Below are 17,138 nucleotides of genomic sequence, written 5' to 3'. Positions count from 1 at the left end.
CTCTGATATTCTGAGTTCCTTCCACTTTTAAATTTTTGGCATACTTTATTCTTGGATAAAAAGAAATAAAGAGATAAATTCTCCCCAAAGTGATATTTAAATGTAATGAAGTTCTCATGAAAATCCCTCAGGAGTTTTTACTTGAACCTGATCTAACAGTCATTGTACAGTTCATCTGGAAGAATAGTAAAATACATTTTTAAAAACTGAACAACAGGAATAGAGTACATGAGGTCTTCCTTTACAGTAATGCTCTGACAGTGAAAAGAATAGTGAAGGTTCAGGTATGAAAGAGAAAATCATCAATTGAACAAAAGATAAATCTCTGCAATGAAACTAAATTGCCCAACTTACAATTCATAGGGAGCTGAGGGGGAGCCAGATCCCTACCTTGAATGCTGTGCTAAAAAGAAAGTCCATATAGATTATAGATTTAAACCAAAAAATCAAAACCATAATAGTGCAAGATGAAGATATCCTGGTTATTATTTAAATAGTCTTTGCATAGGAAAAGACTTTAGGCATGATCCTAAAGGTAGAAACCAGAAAAGTAAAAAAAATTGACTACACAATTTTTTATAAAATAGCTAGGCATGGTGGCACATGCTTGTAATCCCAGTGACTTGGGGGGGTGGGGTTGAGGCAGGAGGATTCCAAATTGGAAGCCAGCCTCAGCAACTTATCAAGATGCTGTCTCAAAATTAAAAAATAAAAAAGGGTTGGGGATGTAGCTCAATGGTAGAGCACCTCTGGATTCAATCCCCAGTACAAAAAAAAACAAAAATTTTTTACATAAACTTTTACAAAACATACATAAAGCCAGGTGCGGTGGTGTATGCTTATAATCTCAGTGACTCAGGAGGCTCACAAGTTTAAAGGCAACCTCAGCAACTTAGCAAGGCTCTAAACAGCTTAGTGAGACCCTATCTTAAAAATTAAAATTTAAAAAAAGGGCTGTAGATGTGGCTCAGTGGTTAAGCACTCCTGGGTTCATTTTCCCCGGTTCCACCAAAAAAAAAAAAAAAAAAAAACATAGAGACTACATAAAGTCCTTATCCAAAATGCCTTAGGAAGGATGAAAATTTCCATTAACAAGCCAGAAGAAAAACAAAATCATTTTGAAAAAAATTTGCATACAATCTAACAAAGGATTAATTTTCCTTATAGCTAAAGAAGTTACTAGTCAGTATGAAAAAGAATACAAAAGGGAAAAGGGAGCAAAAGAACAGAAAATCTTTTCATAAAACAAAGAGCCAAGAGAACTATGATATTCATATATAATTATTAATCAAAGATCAACAAAAGAAAGTATTTTTTACTTATCAAAATGAAAAAAAAAATTATATGAAACAATACCCAGTGTCATCATGATCTGCAGAACTAGCACATTATTGCTGTAAACATGATTAAGTTATTTGAGGGAGAGAAAACTTTGTTAAGGGTGAAAAACTGATCCTTTTAAAAAAATGCTATGATAATATTCGATTTTAGAAACATAAGATGCTAGTAAATGCACATCTCGGGTCATTGCTAGGAGTAGTGAGCTGGTTACCTGGAGGACAGTTTGCATCCCTGTTGCAGGTAGGTATTCAGGTTCCCAGTTGCTGCAAGTAAGAGCCCCAAGTATGGAGGGGAAGGCTTCATCGGCCTAGAAGAAAACTCAGGATGGAATTGGACACCGACAAAATAAGGATGATCTGAAATGAGAGCAATCAGGATGTGATTGAAGCAGACAAATATAAGAACTGCTTGAAAGGTCTTCATTGAATAAGAAAACTCATTAAATGCTAAGATGATTTTTTAACTTGTCGTCACAGTTACTTTCATGATCCGTTTCTGGAGTAGAATTCTAAATATAAAGCACATCTCACTTAATTCAGGATTTTATCTGTGGAAGGTGTTAGCAAAACTAAGCGATAGTTTGTGAGTGCCATGATGAATCGTACATTCCCAAAGTCAGCCTGCTTCTAGAAGGCCCTTTGCAGATTTGTGTTGGCTCTGTTTCCATGGTATCCCTCAGACTGCAGGCTAACCCAGGATCATTCTTTTTCTGAGATGGCTTCAGGCCATTTCCTGTAAAGTCTTCTCTGTCCCTGAGGGAAGGGTCCCCAGGGATAAACAAACACAATGCTGACCCAGTGGGCTGCCCCTGGGAAACAACAAGGACAACTGCTTTTCTAGTCACAGCTTTGTTAGGTATTAATCATAACACCATAAAATGGAATTGGTACTCATATTTCAGTCTATGCCAACTTGTCTCTGAGTGATGAAAAGATAGGCTTTCAACATGTTCACAGTAGCTACATCTCAAGGTGGCAAGAGTTCAAGCTCTTTTCTTCTTCCTTATGTGTTTCTATATTGGGTGAACCTTCATGATGAGCATGTGTTACATTATCATGAAGAAAAATTAAGCTATTTTCATATCAAAGGTTATAAGAACCCCCTATATGATGAATTCAAATTCTCCCTCAGGTAATAGGAACAGAAAAGTAGCTTTTCCCAGATATCCAGAATCTTGTTTTAAAATAAAAAGAATTAAAAGGGTGACACTTCCAAATCTGGGTAGAAATTCCATATTCCTCACCACCACCACCAATCACAACTCTATAAAGCTATGTGTACTCCTAGATCATGGAGCACATAGATTGAGCATGTCTCTCTAATCCTATCATTATCATAGTACAGAGCATGGTTATTATGCTGTATTTCCAAATTTGAAAAATAATTGCTATATGTATCAAGCTGAATATAATTAAATAAAATGCTTTATGGGGGAAAGAAAATATCTTCAAAGCTTTCAATAAGATGTTTTATCAAGTGGTCTAAAAATCTAGTACAGAATAAAAATCACCAATTCCTGTCACCCCTAGAGACCCAAAGGTACTGTATAGCAATAAGGAAATGATGATTGAACAAAAAATTTCTACTTCCTAACGTTATCATTTAGCCTACAAAATGGTAGTTTCTAGTAACATGTGGCTATTTGAACTCACTAGAATTAATCGAGCACATTTCAAGTGCTCTGTAGCCACATATGGCTAGTAGCCACCATACTAAACAGGGCAGAATAGTTCTATCGTAGCAGCTCTGATCCCAGAAAAATCCGGTGCAGAAATCCTCTGTATGTAAGAAGCAGCCTCCTTGAATTAGAAGGATACTTAGGTATGAAAGTTTCCTTGTCCCAGGAATTCATCCCTTTAAGAAAAGAAGAGAAATCATCCACACTTAGAGAAGAAATTAAGCAATGTAGCTTTAAATTTAAGTCAGGGTAAATCTTATAGCATAGTCTTGGAAAGAAAGCAGACAGTAATTGTGTTTTTGTGGCGCTAACAGACAGAAGCTCAGAAATGGATCATGTAAAAGCCAGGGATAGAATATCTGAATGAATGAATCATTGTTCTGAATCACTCTATCCAAAAAATTCTCTACACCAATATGAGGAAAGACTAAAAAGTTTTAAATTTTGATGATCCTCTATCAGTCAGATAAAGTAACTTTAAAACAATGTTCTCAGGGGCTGCAAGGTGGAGGGTAGCTTAGTGGTAAAGCACTTGCCTAGCACGAGCAAGGCCCTGGGCTCCATCCCCAGCACGCAAAATCACTACTTTGGCTTTAAGCCAAATTCTTTTGTGGGGGCGGGGAGTGGGGGTACAGTGGTAGTGCTTGGGCCATAACTCAGGGGCACTTGACCACTGAGCCACATCCCCAGCCCTATTTTGTATTTTATTTAGAGACAGGATCTCACTGAGTTGCTTAGCACCTTGCCTTTGCTGAGGCTGCCTTTAAACTCATGATCCTCCTGTCTCAGCTTCCCAAGCCACTAGGATTACAGGTGTTCGCCACTGCACCCGGCCAAATTCTGACATTGTAAGAATCTCAAGCTTTGTTGTTCTTCTTCGAACCCTTTCAGGACAGTGGAGATCCCTGAATGTGCTTCATCTGGGGAATCTTCCTTCATAAAATAAATTTCCTTGCAGTTGGTTTTTAAAAATGGTAAGGTTTTACAGTGGCTCTCATTTTCTTTCCAACCTGCATAAAATTTGAAAGCATTGATGGGAATCTAAATCTTCATGATGAAAGAGGACTCTCAGTATTTGCAGACAATAATGGGAACCCGGTGAATTAAAAGAGAATGAGTAATTGAGCAAAGTAAACAAAGAGTAATTTAAGAAATTCTCTGCCCTCTCACATGCTAGAAGGACTTAAGAGGCTTCCACACCAAACAGTGATCCATGCTTTAATTCTAAATGATGGGCATTTTTAATCAGAAAGATCCCTAGAATATATCCTTACTATTCCAACTCAAAACTCTGGGCAGAGCTGGGCATGGTGGCAGCACACCTATAATCCCAGTTTGGGAGGCTGAGGCAAGAAGATCACAAGTTCAAAGGCAACCTCAGCAACTTAGCAAGGCCCTAAGCAACTTAGTGAGACCCTATCTCAAAATTTTCTTAAAAATTTAAAAAGGGCTGGGGATGTGGCTAAGTGGTTAAGTGACCCTGGGTTCAATCCCTGGTACAAAAAAAAAAAAACTCTAGGCAGAGATTGATAATCTTAGGCTGAGTAGTGAATGAAGATGAAGGTGGAGGCAGTGGAGGCAAGGGCCTGGTCTTACTCCAGCCCCACCAGTGCCTGTGGGCATATTACTTAACCTCTCTTCACTCCAGCCTCCTCTATAAACTGAGACAAGCATCCCTGCTTTGTAAATTACACAGGCATGTGGAGTCCTCAGTAAAGGGTCCAGTAACACACATGTAATGAGTGCATGACTTTCCTTCTTCCAGGGTCCAGGTAAAATGCTACCATGTTCAAAGGAGCCTTCTCTGACATCAGTTCCCCTCCTCTTGGGAATCTTGAAGTACTTGAACAGATTAGAGACAGAAAGGGCAAAGAACAGAAAGGCACTTGATGTAGAGAACAGTGACATGGGCTAAGATGGAGAAAGAAGTAGCAAAGTTACACAGACAGTTTGGGACCTAAAGCATAGAGGTCGAAAGGTAAACTCTAGAGTCTCATGCTACCATTTTTAGAGTATCCCATACATCCTTAGCACTCAATAAATAAGAGAAGTTACTCCAACAAATTAGTGTCAAAGGCACTGCATTTGTCAGAGCCTTGTCCTCCTTATTAGGAGTTACGAGAGAGGAAAGAAACTAGAGGAAGGGAGGGGCTTGAGGACACAGAGCTGGAGTCACCATGCACTGGGACTATGGTGGCACAAATGGAAATGCAATCTCAAACATCATCTTTCTTTCCAGAGACAGACCTACAGGACTCAACAACTGATCACAATTTGTAAAGGGGAAGAAGAACTAATGGTCCAACCAGGGGTAAATGTGCCTCCCAGGGATATTTAACAATGTCTGTATATATTTTAGAATGTCATAAGTAAGAGGGAGGGGAAGAGATCTACTATTGTCATCGAGTTTTAGAGGCCAGGGATGTTGTTAAATCCACTACAACACATAGGACAGCTCAGAAACAAAGGTGATCATGCTTCAAAAGTCCCTGGTGGTCAGCAGAAGAAATTCCAGACAATAAGACACCTTCACAGGAATAGTCAGAGAGGGTGTGAATTTAGTTTTAAATAAGTTGAGATGGAAGTGCCAAGAGAACATCCAGATAGACAAATGGGGCAAGGAGGCACCTGAAAATGTTGAATTCAAGTGTGTTAAATGAAGTGCACCCAGGCAGGTCTACACCAGAGGTTGGCAAATATATCAGTAAATAATAAATATTTGAGGCTATGCAAGCCACAAGGTCTCTTTCCCAACTGCTCATCTCTGCCACTGGCAGACAAAACATTACGAAGGAGTGTGGCTATTGTCAAGACTCAAAAAACCCTACCAAGAAGTACTCTGAATGGAAGGAGATGGGGCGGGCCCAGAAGCAAGAAGGTCACTCTGACCTTCTGGTCATAAAATCTCATAAAATCTCTGCCTCTCTGTTACCTTGTGTGAAAGTAGGTCTGAGACTCTCATTCCAGAAGGATCCTGCCCTACATCTCTTGAGAAGGAATGATACACAGAGAGGCCAAGAAGAATCTGAAGACAGGCCTTAGACCAAAACCTCTTATCCAATCAAATTTGCACAGCTGTCCATGCATCACTGAACCTAAGCATAAAAATAGACAGTTTTCCCTGGACCCTCGGGTCTTTCTTTCTGAAGGTTCCTATGTCATGTACAAGTTTCATTAAATAAATTTGTTATGCTTTTCTCTCATTAACCTTTTGTCAGAGGAGTGTCCACCATGACCCTCACAGTGGGTGAGGAAAAGGTAACACCTTTCTGCCCCATGCTATACTCCAATAAAACTATTTATGGACACTGAAATTGAATGCCACGTAATTATATAATTTTCATGTGTCACAAATATTATTCTTCCATTTCTTCTTTTAGCCCATTAAAAATGTAAAAAAAACATTCTCAGCTCATTAGCCACACAAAATAGTCAGCAGGCTGGATTTGGCCTATGTGGGCTCGAATGTCAAAGAGCCAAGGCCAGCTATGACCATGGGCTTACCATGTCCTTGAAGACCTGAATGTTTTATCAATAATAAATGAATGCTTTGTGCCTGTGTTCTCAGGGGTGGCCCAGCCCAGCAACAAACAATTTCAGTGCTCTTCCACAATAGAAATCCAATCCTTGGCTAGAATTTCAAGGATGATATTGAATAGAAGGGGTGAAAGAGGACATCCTTGTCTTGTTCCAGCTTTTAGCAGGAATGCTTTCAATTTTCAACCCTAACCTTAACCCTAACCGGCCTTGGATTTAACATATATAGCCTTTACAATGTTGAGGTATATTCCTACTATCCCTAGTTTTTCCAGTGTTTTAAACATGAAGATGTGCTGTATTTTGTCAAATACCTTTTCTGCATCGATTGAGATGATCATATGATTCTTGTTTTTAACTCTATTAATATGATGAATTACATTTATTGATTTCCATATGTTGAACCAATCCTGCATCTCTGGGATGGATCTCACTTGATTGTGGTGCACTATCTTTTTAATATGTTTTTATATGTGATTTGCCAGAATTTTATTGAGAATTTTTGCGTCTATGTTCATCAGGGATATTGGGCTGAAGTTTTCTTTCCTTGATGTGTCTTTGTCTGGTTTTGGTATCAGGGTGATACTAGCTTCAAAGGATGAGTTTGGAAGGGTTCTCTGTTCTATTTCATGGTATACTTTGAGGAGAACTGGTGTTAATTTTTCTTTGAAAGTCTTGTAGAACTCAGCTAATAATCCATCGGGTCCTGGTTTTTTCTTGGTTGGTAGGCTTTTTGCTGGGAGCCATTAGCCAAGTAGGTATGACAATTTCCTTGCCAGCGTACCCCATGTTGCAGTGACATTGAATGTAGGTGACCTTGCTCAAGGACCAAGGCGGATTAGGGTGTTCCCGGTTTAAGATAATCGTGTTTAGGGCGTTCCCAGTTTAGGTTCCAGGTTTAAGGTTTAAGATTATTCCTGCTGGGAATAGGGCGTATCCTGCTGCCTGAGTTCCCCTTGAGTTCTCACGGGATTCAGAGTATATTTTGGAGATAGAAGCCCAGTGGAGGTGGATTTGGGCAGAGAACGTGGATTTCCCCAGAACGTGTTGGTAGACGGCTGGTGTGAGTTCGGGAATAAAGAGTTGCTGTTTGAATCTACAAGCTGTGTGGTGGCTCCTGATTGTGTGCCCAGCCAGACTGCGGCATTTGTGCCCAGCCAGACTGCGGCAGCTTTTGATGGCATTTTCTATTTCATTACTTGAAATTGATCTGTTTAAATCATGTATGATGAGGGTCTCCTTTCATATACCTTACACATACCTTATATATATTCAGAGATATGATAAATAATGGTATAATGGTGTATTAAGAATTCTAATACAAAAATAATTTTTTTTAAAAAAAGAATAACCAATGCAAAAATAAATAAATAAAAGTAAATCATGTATGACCTCCTCATTCAGTTTGGGTAGGTCATATGTCTCTAGAAATTTGTCAATTTCTTCTATATTTTCTATTTTATTAGACTATAAATTTTCAAAATAGTTTCTAATTATCTTCTGTATTTCAGATGTGTCCGTTGTGATATTTCCTTCTTCATCTTCTATTTTAGTAATTTGAGTTTTCTTTTTTTCTCTTCATTAGCATGGCCAGGGGTTTATCTATCTTATTTATTTTTTCAAAGAACTAACTTTTTGTTTTGTCAATTTTTTCAATTGTTTCTTTTGTTTTGATTTCATTAATTTCAGCTCTGATTTTAATTATTTCCTGTCTTGTACTGCTTTTGGTGTTGATTTGTTCTTCTTTTTCTAGGGCTTTTAGATGTAGTGTTAGGTCACTTATTTGTTGATTTTTTTATTCTTTTAATGAATGCACTCAATACAATAAAGTTTCCTCTTAGTACTGCCTTCATAGTGTCCCAGAGATTTTGTTATGTCGTATCAGTGTTCTCATTTATCTCTAAGAATTTTTTTATTTAATCCTTGATTTCTTCTACTATCTATTCATCATTTAATTGGATGGATTCAAATTAAAAAGCTTCTTCCCAGCAAAGGAAACAATAATGTGAGGAGAGAAATTTTTTAACATATGCACCTCCAATAAAGCATTAATCTCTAGGATATATAAAGAACTCAAAAAACGTAATACCAAAAAAACAAATAACCCAATCAATAAATGGGCTAAGGAACTGAACAGACACTTCACAGAAGAAGAAATATAATTGATCAACAAATATATGAAAAGGTGTTTAACATCTCTAGTAATTAGAGAAATGCAAATCAAAACTACTCCAAGATTTCATCTCATTCCTGTCAGAATGGCAATCATCAAGAATACAGGCAACAATAAATGCTGGCGAGGATGTGGTGGAAAAGGTACACTCATACATTGCTGGTGAGACTGCAAATTGATGCAACCACTATGGAAAGCAGTATGGAGATTCCTCAGAAAGCTTGAAATGGAAGCACCATTTGACCCAACTATTCCACTCCTCAGTTTAGACCCAAAGGACTTAAAATCAGCATACTACAGTGACACAGCCACATCAATGTTTATAGTAGCTCAATTCACAATAGCTAGACTATGGAACCAACCTAGGTGTTCCTCAACAGATGAATGGATAAAGAAAATGTGGAATTCATACTCAATGGAATATTACTCAGCTTTAAAGAATAGTGAACTCATGGCATTTGCTAGTAAGTGATTAGAGTCGGAGAATATCTGCTAAGTGAAATAAACCAATCTCACAAAACCAAAGACTGGATGTTTTCTCTAATATGCGGATGCTCATTCACAATAGGCGGGGAGGCACTAGAGAAGAATAGCATTACCTAAAATTAGGTAGAAGGAAGTGATGGCAGGGGAGGGGATGTGGGGATAGGAAAGATAGCAGAAGAAACAGATATTGTTACTGTATGTATATTTGTGACTACATGACCAATATGATTCTGCAACATGTACACTCAGAAAAATGAGAAATTATATCCCATCTGTGTATTATATATCAAAGTACATAAATGCATTCAACTGTCATGTACAACTAATTAAAACAAATTTAAAAATTTAAAAAAAAATACAATCCCTTTGTGCTCTCTTTGGTCTTACAAAGAAGTCTGGGTGCAGTGATTCAAGTTTGGAAGTAAAATGACTGGCCTGAGCTTCACCATTGAGCATGAGCAGAAGGGAAAGGACAGGAGAGGAGCCAGGCTCTTCACACAACAGACATCAACAGCAGTCACCAATGGCAAGGTGGCCATTCATCCTCAAAGAAGGAAAACAAGCTTAGTGTCAGTTAACAGTGAGCTGTCTGCCTTCTGCAGAGCATCTAACCTAGAGGCTGACATACAGGAGAAACCCCAGAATAGGAAGATGGGGAGAGAAAAGAAGCCTACTACTTGTAGAACTGGTAGAGTTGGGAAAAGCCATTATTTTATAGTAGATTCAGACTAATAGACCCCCAAATGATTAGGACTAGAAGCCATCTGTTTTTCCGACACCCCATAATTTCATATTTCTTTCAAAGGCAAGAGGAATAGGAAGAGCGAAAACCTAGATCTCAAATTAGTCTGTGGTTGACACAAGGCTTTTCAAAAACAAAGAGCTCACTTACTCGCCAGTTCGATGATTTCCATCCTCTCCCCATCAACATCCTGACCAACAAAACTTAGGTCTTTCTGCTCAAAATGGTTGATCAGGTTCGGGTTCACCTGGAAATACAAGAAAGTGAGTGGTTTCGTTTTTGGGTTTGTTGTTATTGCTACCGGGGATTGAACTCAGGGGCACTCAACCACTGAACCACATCCCCAGCCCTATTTTGTATTTTATTTAGAGACCGAGTTGCTTAGCACCTTGCTTTTGCTGTGGCTGCCTTTAAACTCATGATCTTCCTGCCCCAGCCTCCAAAGCTCCTGGGATTACAGGCGTGCACCACCATATCCAGCTAGGAAAGTGTTTTTGAGCTGCAGTGCAATACAGACATATGAGCTTGTGAAACAATCCTTTATTTGGGTGGATTTTTCCATTTCAGGGATTCTCTAACTAGTACTTAATTTCTCTACTTAATACCCAAAGTCTAATTTTAAACTCATAATGAACTTAAGACATTAAGTCTAAACCCATCACTTCAATGTGAGAGGTCCACCTTCTATCACCCAAAGATGAGATTCAAAAAAGTAGAACTATGACACAGATATTCTGACTTGGAACTTTGAGACTAGCTAGTTACAACCTGTACTTGCTTCTTCCTTGAGTGGTGTGTACTTAACTATCTTTCTCCAAAGAATAAATTTGTTTGAGGATTGAAACTGTTCTTTTCCTTGGACTTGGAACTCTGTCTGTCCCACTTCAGAGGTTGACCTCAATTGGTCTAAACCAAATAAGATAAACCAATCCCTCTTGGTAGATGAATGTTGCAAAAACCCAGGTTTAAGCCAGGTGCAGTTGTGCACTCCTATAATCCCAGCAACTTGGGAGGCTGAGGCAGGAGGATCACAAGTTCAAGGCCAGACTGGGCAACTTAGCAAGACCCTACGCAACTTAACTAATACCTTGTCAGCTTAGTGGTTAAGCATCCCTGGGTTCAATCCGTAGTACCAAAAAAACAAACAAACAAAACCCAGATTTAAACCCACCAAAAGGTTAAAATGGTTACTAATACACAGACTGGTAAAGTAAACTAAGGTAACCCAATCAGACTGAAGAAAAACTGCATGTCACCTCAGTTGCTGCCGGCAGCCATTCTGCAACTGTGAGAGAGACTAGTCAGAGGGCAAAGCAGACACACACAGAAAAGGGTAGGACCAAGAAAACCACAGAGGTGACAGAAGCCCTAACTATTCCATGCCTGGAGTCTACCCAGGCTCTGGACTACCTGTTACTTGAGATAATAAATTTCATTATTGTTTAGACTTATTTGAATGACTAATAGAGATTTCTGTTCATTACAACCAAAAGCATCATAATTGATATATTAATTAATTTTGGTACAGACAATCTGCAGTTCTGGGCACCTGTGCTTCTCATGTGGCAATCTCAACTCCTAACCACTCTTAACCATGTGACACTAAACGTCAAGCTCAATGTAAGCTGCCAAAGAGGTTTCCTAAATCTAGAATCCACCATATAATATGTAGGAACTCATCCCTATCCCAAGAGGCATTTGGTCTCTCTTTGGAGCTACTGCCATTTTCTCAAACCTGGAAAATAAAGGGCAGGGGTTAAGGAAGGGGAATGCAGGGCTTATCTTGCTCTGGAAGATGGTGGTTGGAGTTAACAGAGAACCCTGATATGCCCGTGTGCAGACACTGAAAGCTTTTGCCTCTGGAAAGCCAAGGAGAGAAGAATCTCCTACCCCCACCCACCTCATCTGAAAGCTGTGGGAAATCTGGCATGTCTTCCCTGTCCCTCTGGATGCTATGGGGCTAGAAACTTTCTCCAGAGGGCCTGCTTATAATCACTGGGGTTCCTCACACTAAGCATCCACATTCCATAGTGATTCTGTGTGAAAGGCATACCTCATACCGATGTCTGTGTCTTTCTTCTATAAAAGGAACATTGCCATAAAGTTTCCCTGTAGAGATACAACAGTGAGATTAACATTGGTGTAATCAGCTTCAGAAGCACATTCATTGGCACATGTGTGAAAGAAGCCTCTGTGATCTCTAGCAGAAGCCCCCAAATGATCACACTCCAAGTAGGAATCTAGATTTTCTTCTCTTCTAGTGGAAGATGGTGTTAGCTAATTCAAAACCCTGAAACAGTTCTTTTTTTAATTAATTAATTTATTTTAATTAGGTACATATGACAGCAGGATGCATTTTGATTCACTATAGTACACAATTGCAGCACAACTTTTCATTTCTCTGGTTATACATGATGTGTCTCACCATATGTGCAGTCGTACATGTACCTAGGGTAATGATGTCCATCTCATTCCACCATCTTTCCTGCCCCCATGCCCACTCACCCCCTCCTCAAAACCCTGAAACAGTTATTAAGTAAACCATCACCACTGCATTACATCAGGGAAGCCTGTACAATGCCAGGATACAAGCCCACCATGGAATCCGATAGATCCTAGAGGATCGACCATGGATCCTCCTTTAATACACCTGCCTGAAGGACTGAAAAATCGAGTAACCTCCATACCATTGCTTCTGTGTGCACTCACCACAAGGCCCATCTTATAAAAGAACAAAATGAAAGCAAAGGACTTGCCCCAACCTCCCCCTACCCCATCCTGCCCTTCTGGACAGCACAGTCGATTCTGGAGCAGAGGCCTCGGCACATCTGGCCCAATGCTTTCTCCCCAACACCAGCCACTTCTGTGTTTTCACACAGTACTGGCCACATTAGTCTATACCCCACATTAGAAACATACTTATCCTGTGGCTTAGTGGTAGCACAGCTTGCCTAGCATGTGTGAGGCACTGGGTTTGAGTCTCAGCACCACACATAAATAAAATAAAATAAAGGTCCATCAAATACTAAAAAAAAAAATTTTTAAAAAGAAAGAGATCTTATTTTTAAAAATATATAGTTACCTTTGACCCTAAAATTTGGCTTCTGGGCTGGGGTGCTGCTCAATGGTAGAGCACTTGCCTAAAGTATTTGCAAGGCCCTGAGTTTGATCCCTGGCACCACACACACTCAAAAGCATCTAGCAGAAATAGATAACAATACACCATGTTGTTATGAGTGGTCCTACAGACAGATTTGTTGAGCTCAAGTGCCATACAATGTCCCTAGGCGTGGGGGGAAAATCTCAACAAAATGACATAGTCTTCTCTCCCAGTCTTTTTGGAGACAAAATAAAGTACAGCAGAGATTAACTGCACATAAGCTTAAGGTTCACTTAAGAAGTGTCAGCAAGGCTTTAGAGAAAGACAATTGATAGAAGCCTTAGGACCTCTAAAATGCTCCAAACGCAGGCAGCAAGACACCAATGATGTGCATAAGAGGGTTATCAGAAACAAAAGCACTTTGCCAAACTATATATACCATCTTTTTCTCTAATTTGCTACTGGCTAGCATCTGTCTCATACTTAATATATTTTTAACACATTAATGGCCCTGCCTATCCTCACCCTCATGTTAGTAATCCTAAGCAACTCAACCTAATTTATTGCTCTCTCCTTTTTATTTTTTTATTTTTATTTGGAGGTGGGGGTGCCAGGGATTGACTCCAAAGGTACTTACCACTGAGCCACATCCCAGCCCTTTTTATTCATTTATTTATTTATTTTGGTACCAGGGATTGAACCCAGGGGCATTTAACCACTGAGCCACATCCCCAGCCTCTTTATATTTTATTTTAAGACAGAATCTCACTAAGTTGCTTAGAGCCTCACTAAGTTGCTGAGGCTGGCTTTGAACTTGTGATCCTCCTACTTCAGCCTCCGGAGTTACCTGGAAGACAGGTGTGCACCACCACACCCAATGCTATCTCCTTTTAAGAACTAAAATTTTTCCCAAGAAAAAGCTGTGCAAATTTAGAAGTGGAAACAGTCCAAATGTCCATCATGGATGAATGGATAAACAAATGTGGTATAGCACCAGGAATGATGGCACATGCTGGTAATCCCAGCAGCTTGGGAAGCTGAGGCACGAGGATCACAAGTTCAAAGCCAGCCTTAGCAACTTAGTGAAGAGGCCATGTCTCAAAAATAAAAAAATAATTTAAAATGGACTGGGGATATGGTTCAGTGTAAAGCACCCCTAGGCTCAATCCCCAGTACAAACAAAACAAAAGTTAATATAGTAAATTTTACTATAATTAAAATTTTTTAAAATGCAAGTTATATAGCTTCACTCTTACCCCTGGCTTTTTTCCCTGTTATGTTACAGTACTGCTTTCTGCAGGTGCAATCTGAGTGACATCCCCACCCCCTCTGGGATCCCTTGCCCATTTACCTGCTCTTCATCTTTAACAAAGGCCCCCTGCCCAAGACAGAATCCCCCACTTCCTCTCCCACATTCATGCCCTTGGAGCTGTCACCCACATGTTGTCAATTCCCATCTACACCTTCTGAGCCATCTTTCAACTGGTTCCACATTTCCTGTTTCCAGAGAGGCTGCGGGGAAATAACCCATGTCCTCTACAAAAGACAAAATCACTACCTAATGGGCTTCATTACCAAGTTGCATAAACATCTTGTGACTGCTTCATCCAGTGTCTTAATTCAATTCTCTTTCAGGACTGCCCAAAATAATGCCCTATGCAATTAGGCATTTTAGGAACTTTCTATTCACCTGCAAGAATTTGCTGCTGTGTGTCTAATTCAGAGATCCTAAGAGGCTGCCTTAGGTGCAGGTATTTGGTGTATTTGATTTGCAAAGTGTTGGCAGATGGATATTTTTTTTTCTTTTGGTACCAGGAATTCAATCCAGAGGTGCTTAACCACTGAGTCACAACCCCAGCCCTTTTTTGTACTTTATTTAGAGACAGGGTCTCACTGAGTTGGTTAGCGCCTTGCTAAATTTTTGAGGCTGGCCTTGAACTGAAGATCCTCCTGCCTCAGCCTCCCAAGTCGCTGGAATTACAGGCATGCACCACCACACCTGGCTTAGTATTCTTAACTCATATTTAGCATCTCTTTTCTTAGCTTTTATTAATTCTTCTGATAGGGTATATTGGCAAGAAGGGGAGCCAAGAGATAGGAATAGAGGGAAGAGAGAGAACCTGCAAAACTCAGGGGATCCCTGTGCCCCTCCTCACACCACTCACTTCTCCCCTCCCACGACCTTAGGATAACCTCCCCTCTTTTTTGTGGTCCTGGGTACCAAACCCAGGGCCTCACACATGCTAGGCAAGCACTTATCACTGAGCTACACTCCCAACCTGACTGATCCCCTTAGTGCCAGATTATAAGCAAGTTCGCCCTGAGCTTTGAGAGGATCACAGGTCAATATAAGTCCTTCACATTTACGATCCCATCGGCCACATAAGAGTTGTGCCTTCTCTGTGCCAGACAACAGTATAAGGATTCACACGTTAACACTCACAAGAACCTCAGTGAGGCAGGCACTCTTGTTATCCCATTTTTCAGATGCAGAAACTGAGGTGCAGTAAGAGTAAGTAGCTATGCACAGCCAGTGACCAAGAACTGGGCCCAAGAGACCTCTGGTAAGCAATGTGGCCTCAGGGGCTGAACTCAGAACCACTGTACTAGTTGCCATTGGTGAATTGATTAGGAAGTGCCAATCTGGTCAGGGGGACATAAATATCACCTACCAGTAGGCTCAAAGGAGCTCTGTCCCAGACCCCTGAGCCTCCATATTAACAAATACACTTTAGCAAATGGTTTCCCCAGGAAAAGGCAAGAAGCAAGGAAGAGAGCCACTCTGTGGGGTGGGCCTGGGGTCTGTGCATAGTCTCTCACAGGTCCCACCACACTCGTTCCTAATTCATGTGTCAGCACGGTGACAAATTACCATAGCATGGGCATCTAAACCATTTTGTAAACCACCTCAATAACCAGGCAAAGGTTATGTGTGTGTGTGTGTGAGTGTGTATGTGTGTTTTAACTTTCTAATCACACTAGAAATTCAAAGCAGTTTATCTGTAGCAGTGCTTTGATAAGAGGAAAGAAAGCAAAAGTAACTTTTCTAGCCCCTGAAAATATGTTCTACCTAACCACATTTCTTTCAACTCTTTCAAATGTTAGATTTGACCACTTTGCCTTTCCAGTGCCATGAATGTTCCCCAGACCCTTAACACTGGGATTCATGCAATACCTTCCTAATTGGCTCTTGCCTCTGTTCTTTAAGAAAGAAAACCTTTTTTTTTTCTTATAGTAAAGCAGAATCAACCATTTTAGTCAAGTTCTTCTCCTTAAAATGAGGAAATGCAGAGGAGGTTCCTGAAACGAATGAAGTCTTTTCTTAAAGCATTTGATTGACACATGCCTTGTCCAGATGGCTTTGCTGGTGTCATACTCCTGCTGGTATCACCCTGAAGAACTCTCCTTGTCCCCTTTTGCTAGCTGTCACCTGCCTACGTCAAGTTTCTGCCTGGTCCTGGGTATCTGCCCTGAAGATAAGGACCACCTTCTCAGAACTCTGACAGAAAATCATCAGGTCTTAGTCTCCAGTTGCATAAACTGCACTGGACACCCATGGAGGGGAAAATGGCGTCCACCTCACTTTTAAAGACCCCATAACCCAGCACTGCACTCAAGGAGTGGCCCTCCTATGGCCCCCAGAGCCCTTAGGCCCTCTCTATACCTCTCTGCACCCTTCCACCCCATGACAGTCCCCTATTCTAAAGGTTAAAGAGACCCTAGCATTTGGGTGTTAGTTTGGAGGGCATAAGTATTTGGGAGCTTAAGTTAGGTTGATGTTAACCAGCATCCATACTTAATGCACATAAACCAGATTGTGCAGTATTCAAACCTTTTAACTGAATGGTCCAGAAGCCATGTTCTTTCTAGAACAAATGAAGACTGAGGTCTGTAACATTTCGGAGGCACCATCAAACATATTGTCAAACATGCCCTGAATGAACTCTGAACCTTGCCTAAATTTCTTTGTGCTTTACTATGTTCCCATTTCTTGTGCTCAGTTGAGAGCCACAAGCAAAAATGATGAAGTTTAAAAACCAAGTTCCTCAGTGCACCTCCAGTTCCTCTCACCTGAGCCTAA

The 17,138-nt window shown here is 40.2% G+C and overlaps 1 protein-coding gene across 7 annotated transcripts in view; it reads right to left on the bottom strand.

Annotated features, from left to right (window-relative positions):
* The window catches only part of Ctps2 (CTP synthase 2), a 99,288-nt gene that overhangs the window by 10,890 nt on the left and 71,260 nt on the right, over window positions 1-17,138 (bottom strand). For all 7 annotated transcript variants that reach the window (XM_058572564.1, XM_058572565.1, XM_046424297.2 and 4 more), the window contains 3 exons: window positions 12,011-12,066; window positions 10,108-10,204; window positions 1,553-1,697 (listed from right to left, as the gene is read on the bottom strand). In XM_058572564.1, the coding sequence (XP_058428547.1) occupies window positions 1,553-1,697; window positions 10,108-10,204; window positions 12,011-12,066 (298 nt within the window). The remainder of the gene's footprint in view (window positions 1-1,552; window positions 1,698-10,107; window positions 10,205-12,010; window positions 12,067-17,138) is intronic.

Source organism: Marmota monax, unplaced genomic scaffold (assembly GCF_021218885.2).
Source record: "Marmota monax isolate L192 unplaced genomic scaffold, Marmota_monax_Labrador192_F-V1.1 WCK01_AAM20220418_F8-fsc00089, whole genome shotgun sequence".
NCBI classification, from domain to species: Eukaryota; Metazoa; Chordata; class Mammalia; order Rodentia; family Sciuridae; genus Marmota; species Marmota monax.
This window is presented reverse-complemented; position numbering and strand designations above follow the sequence as displayed.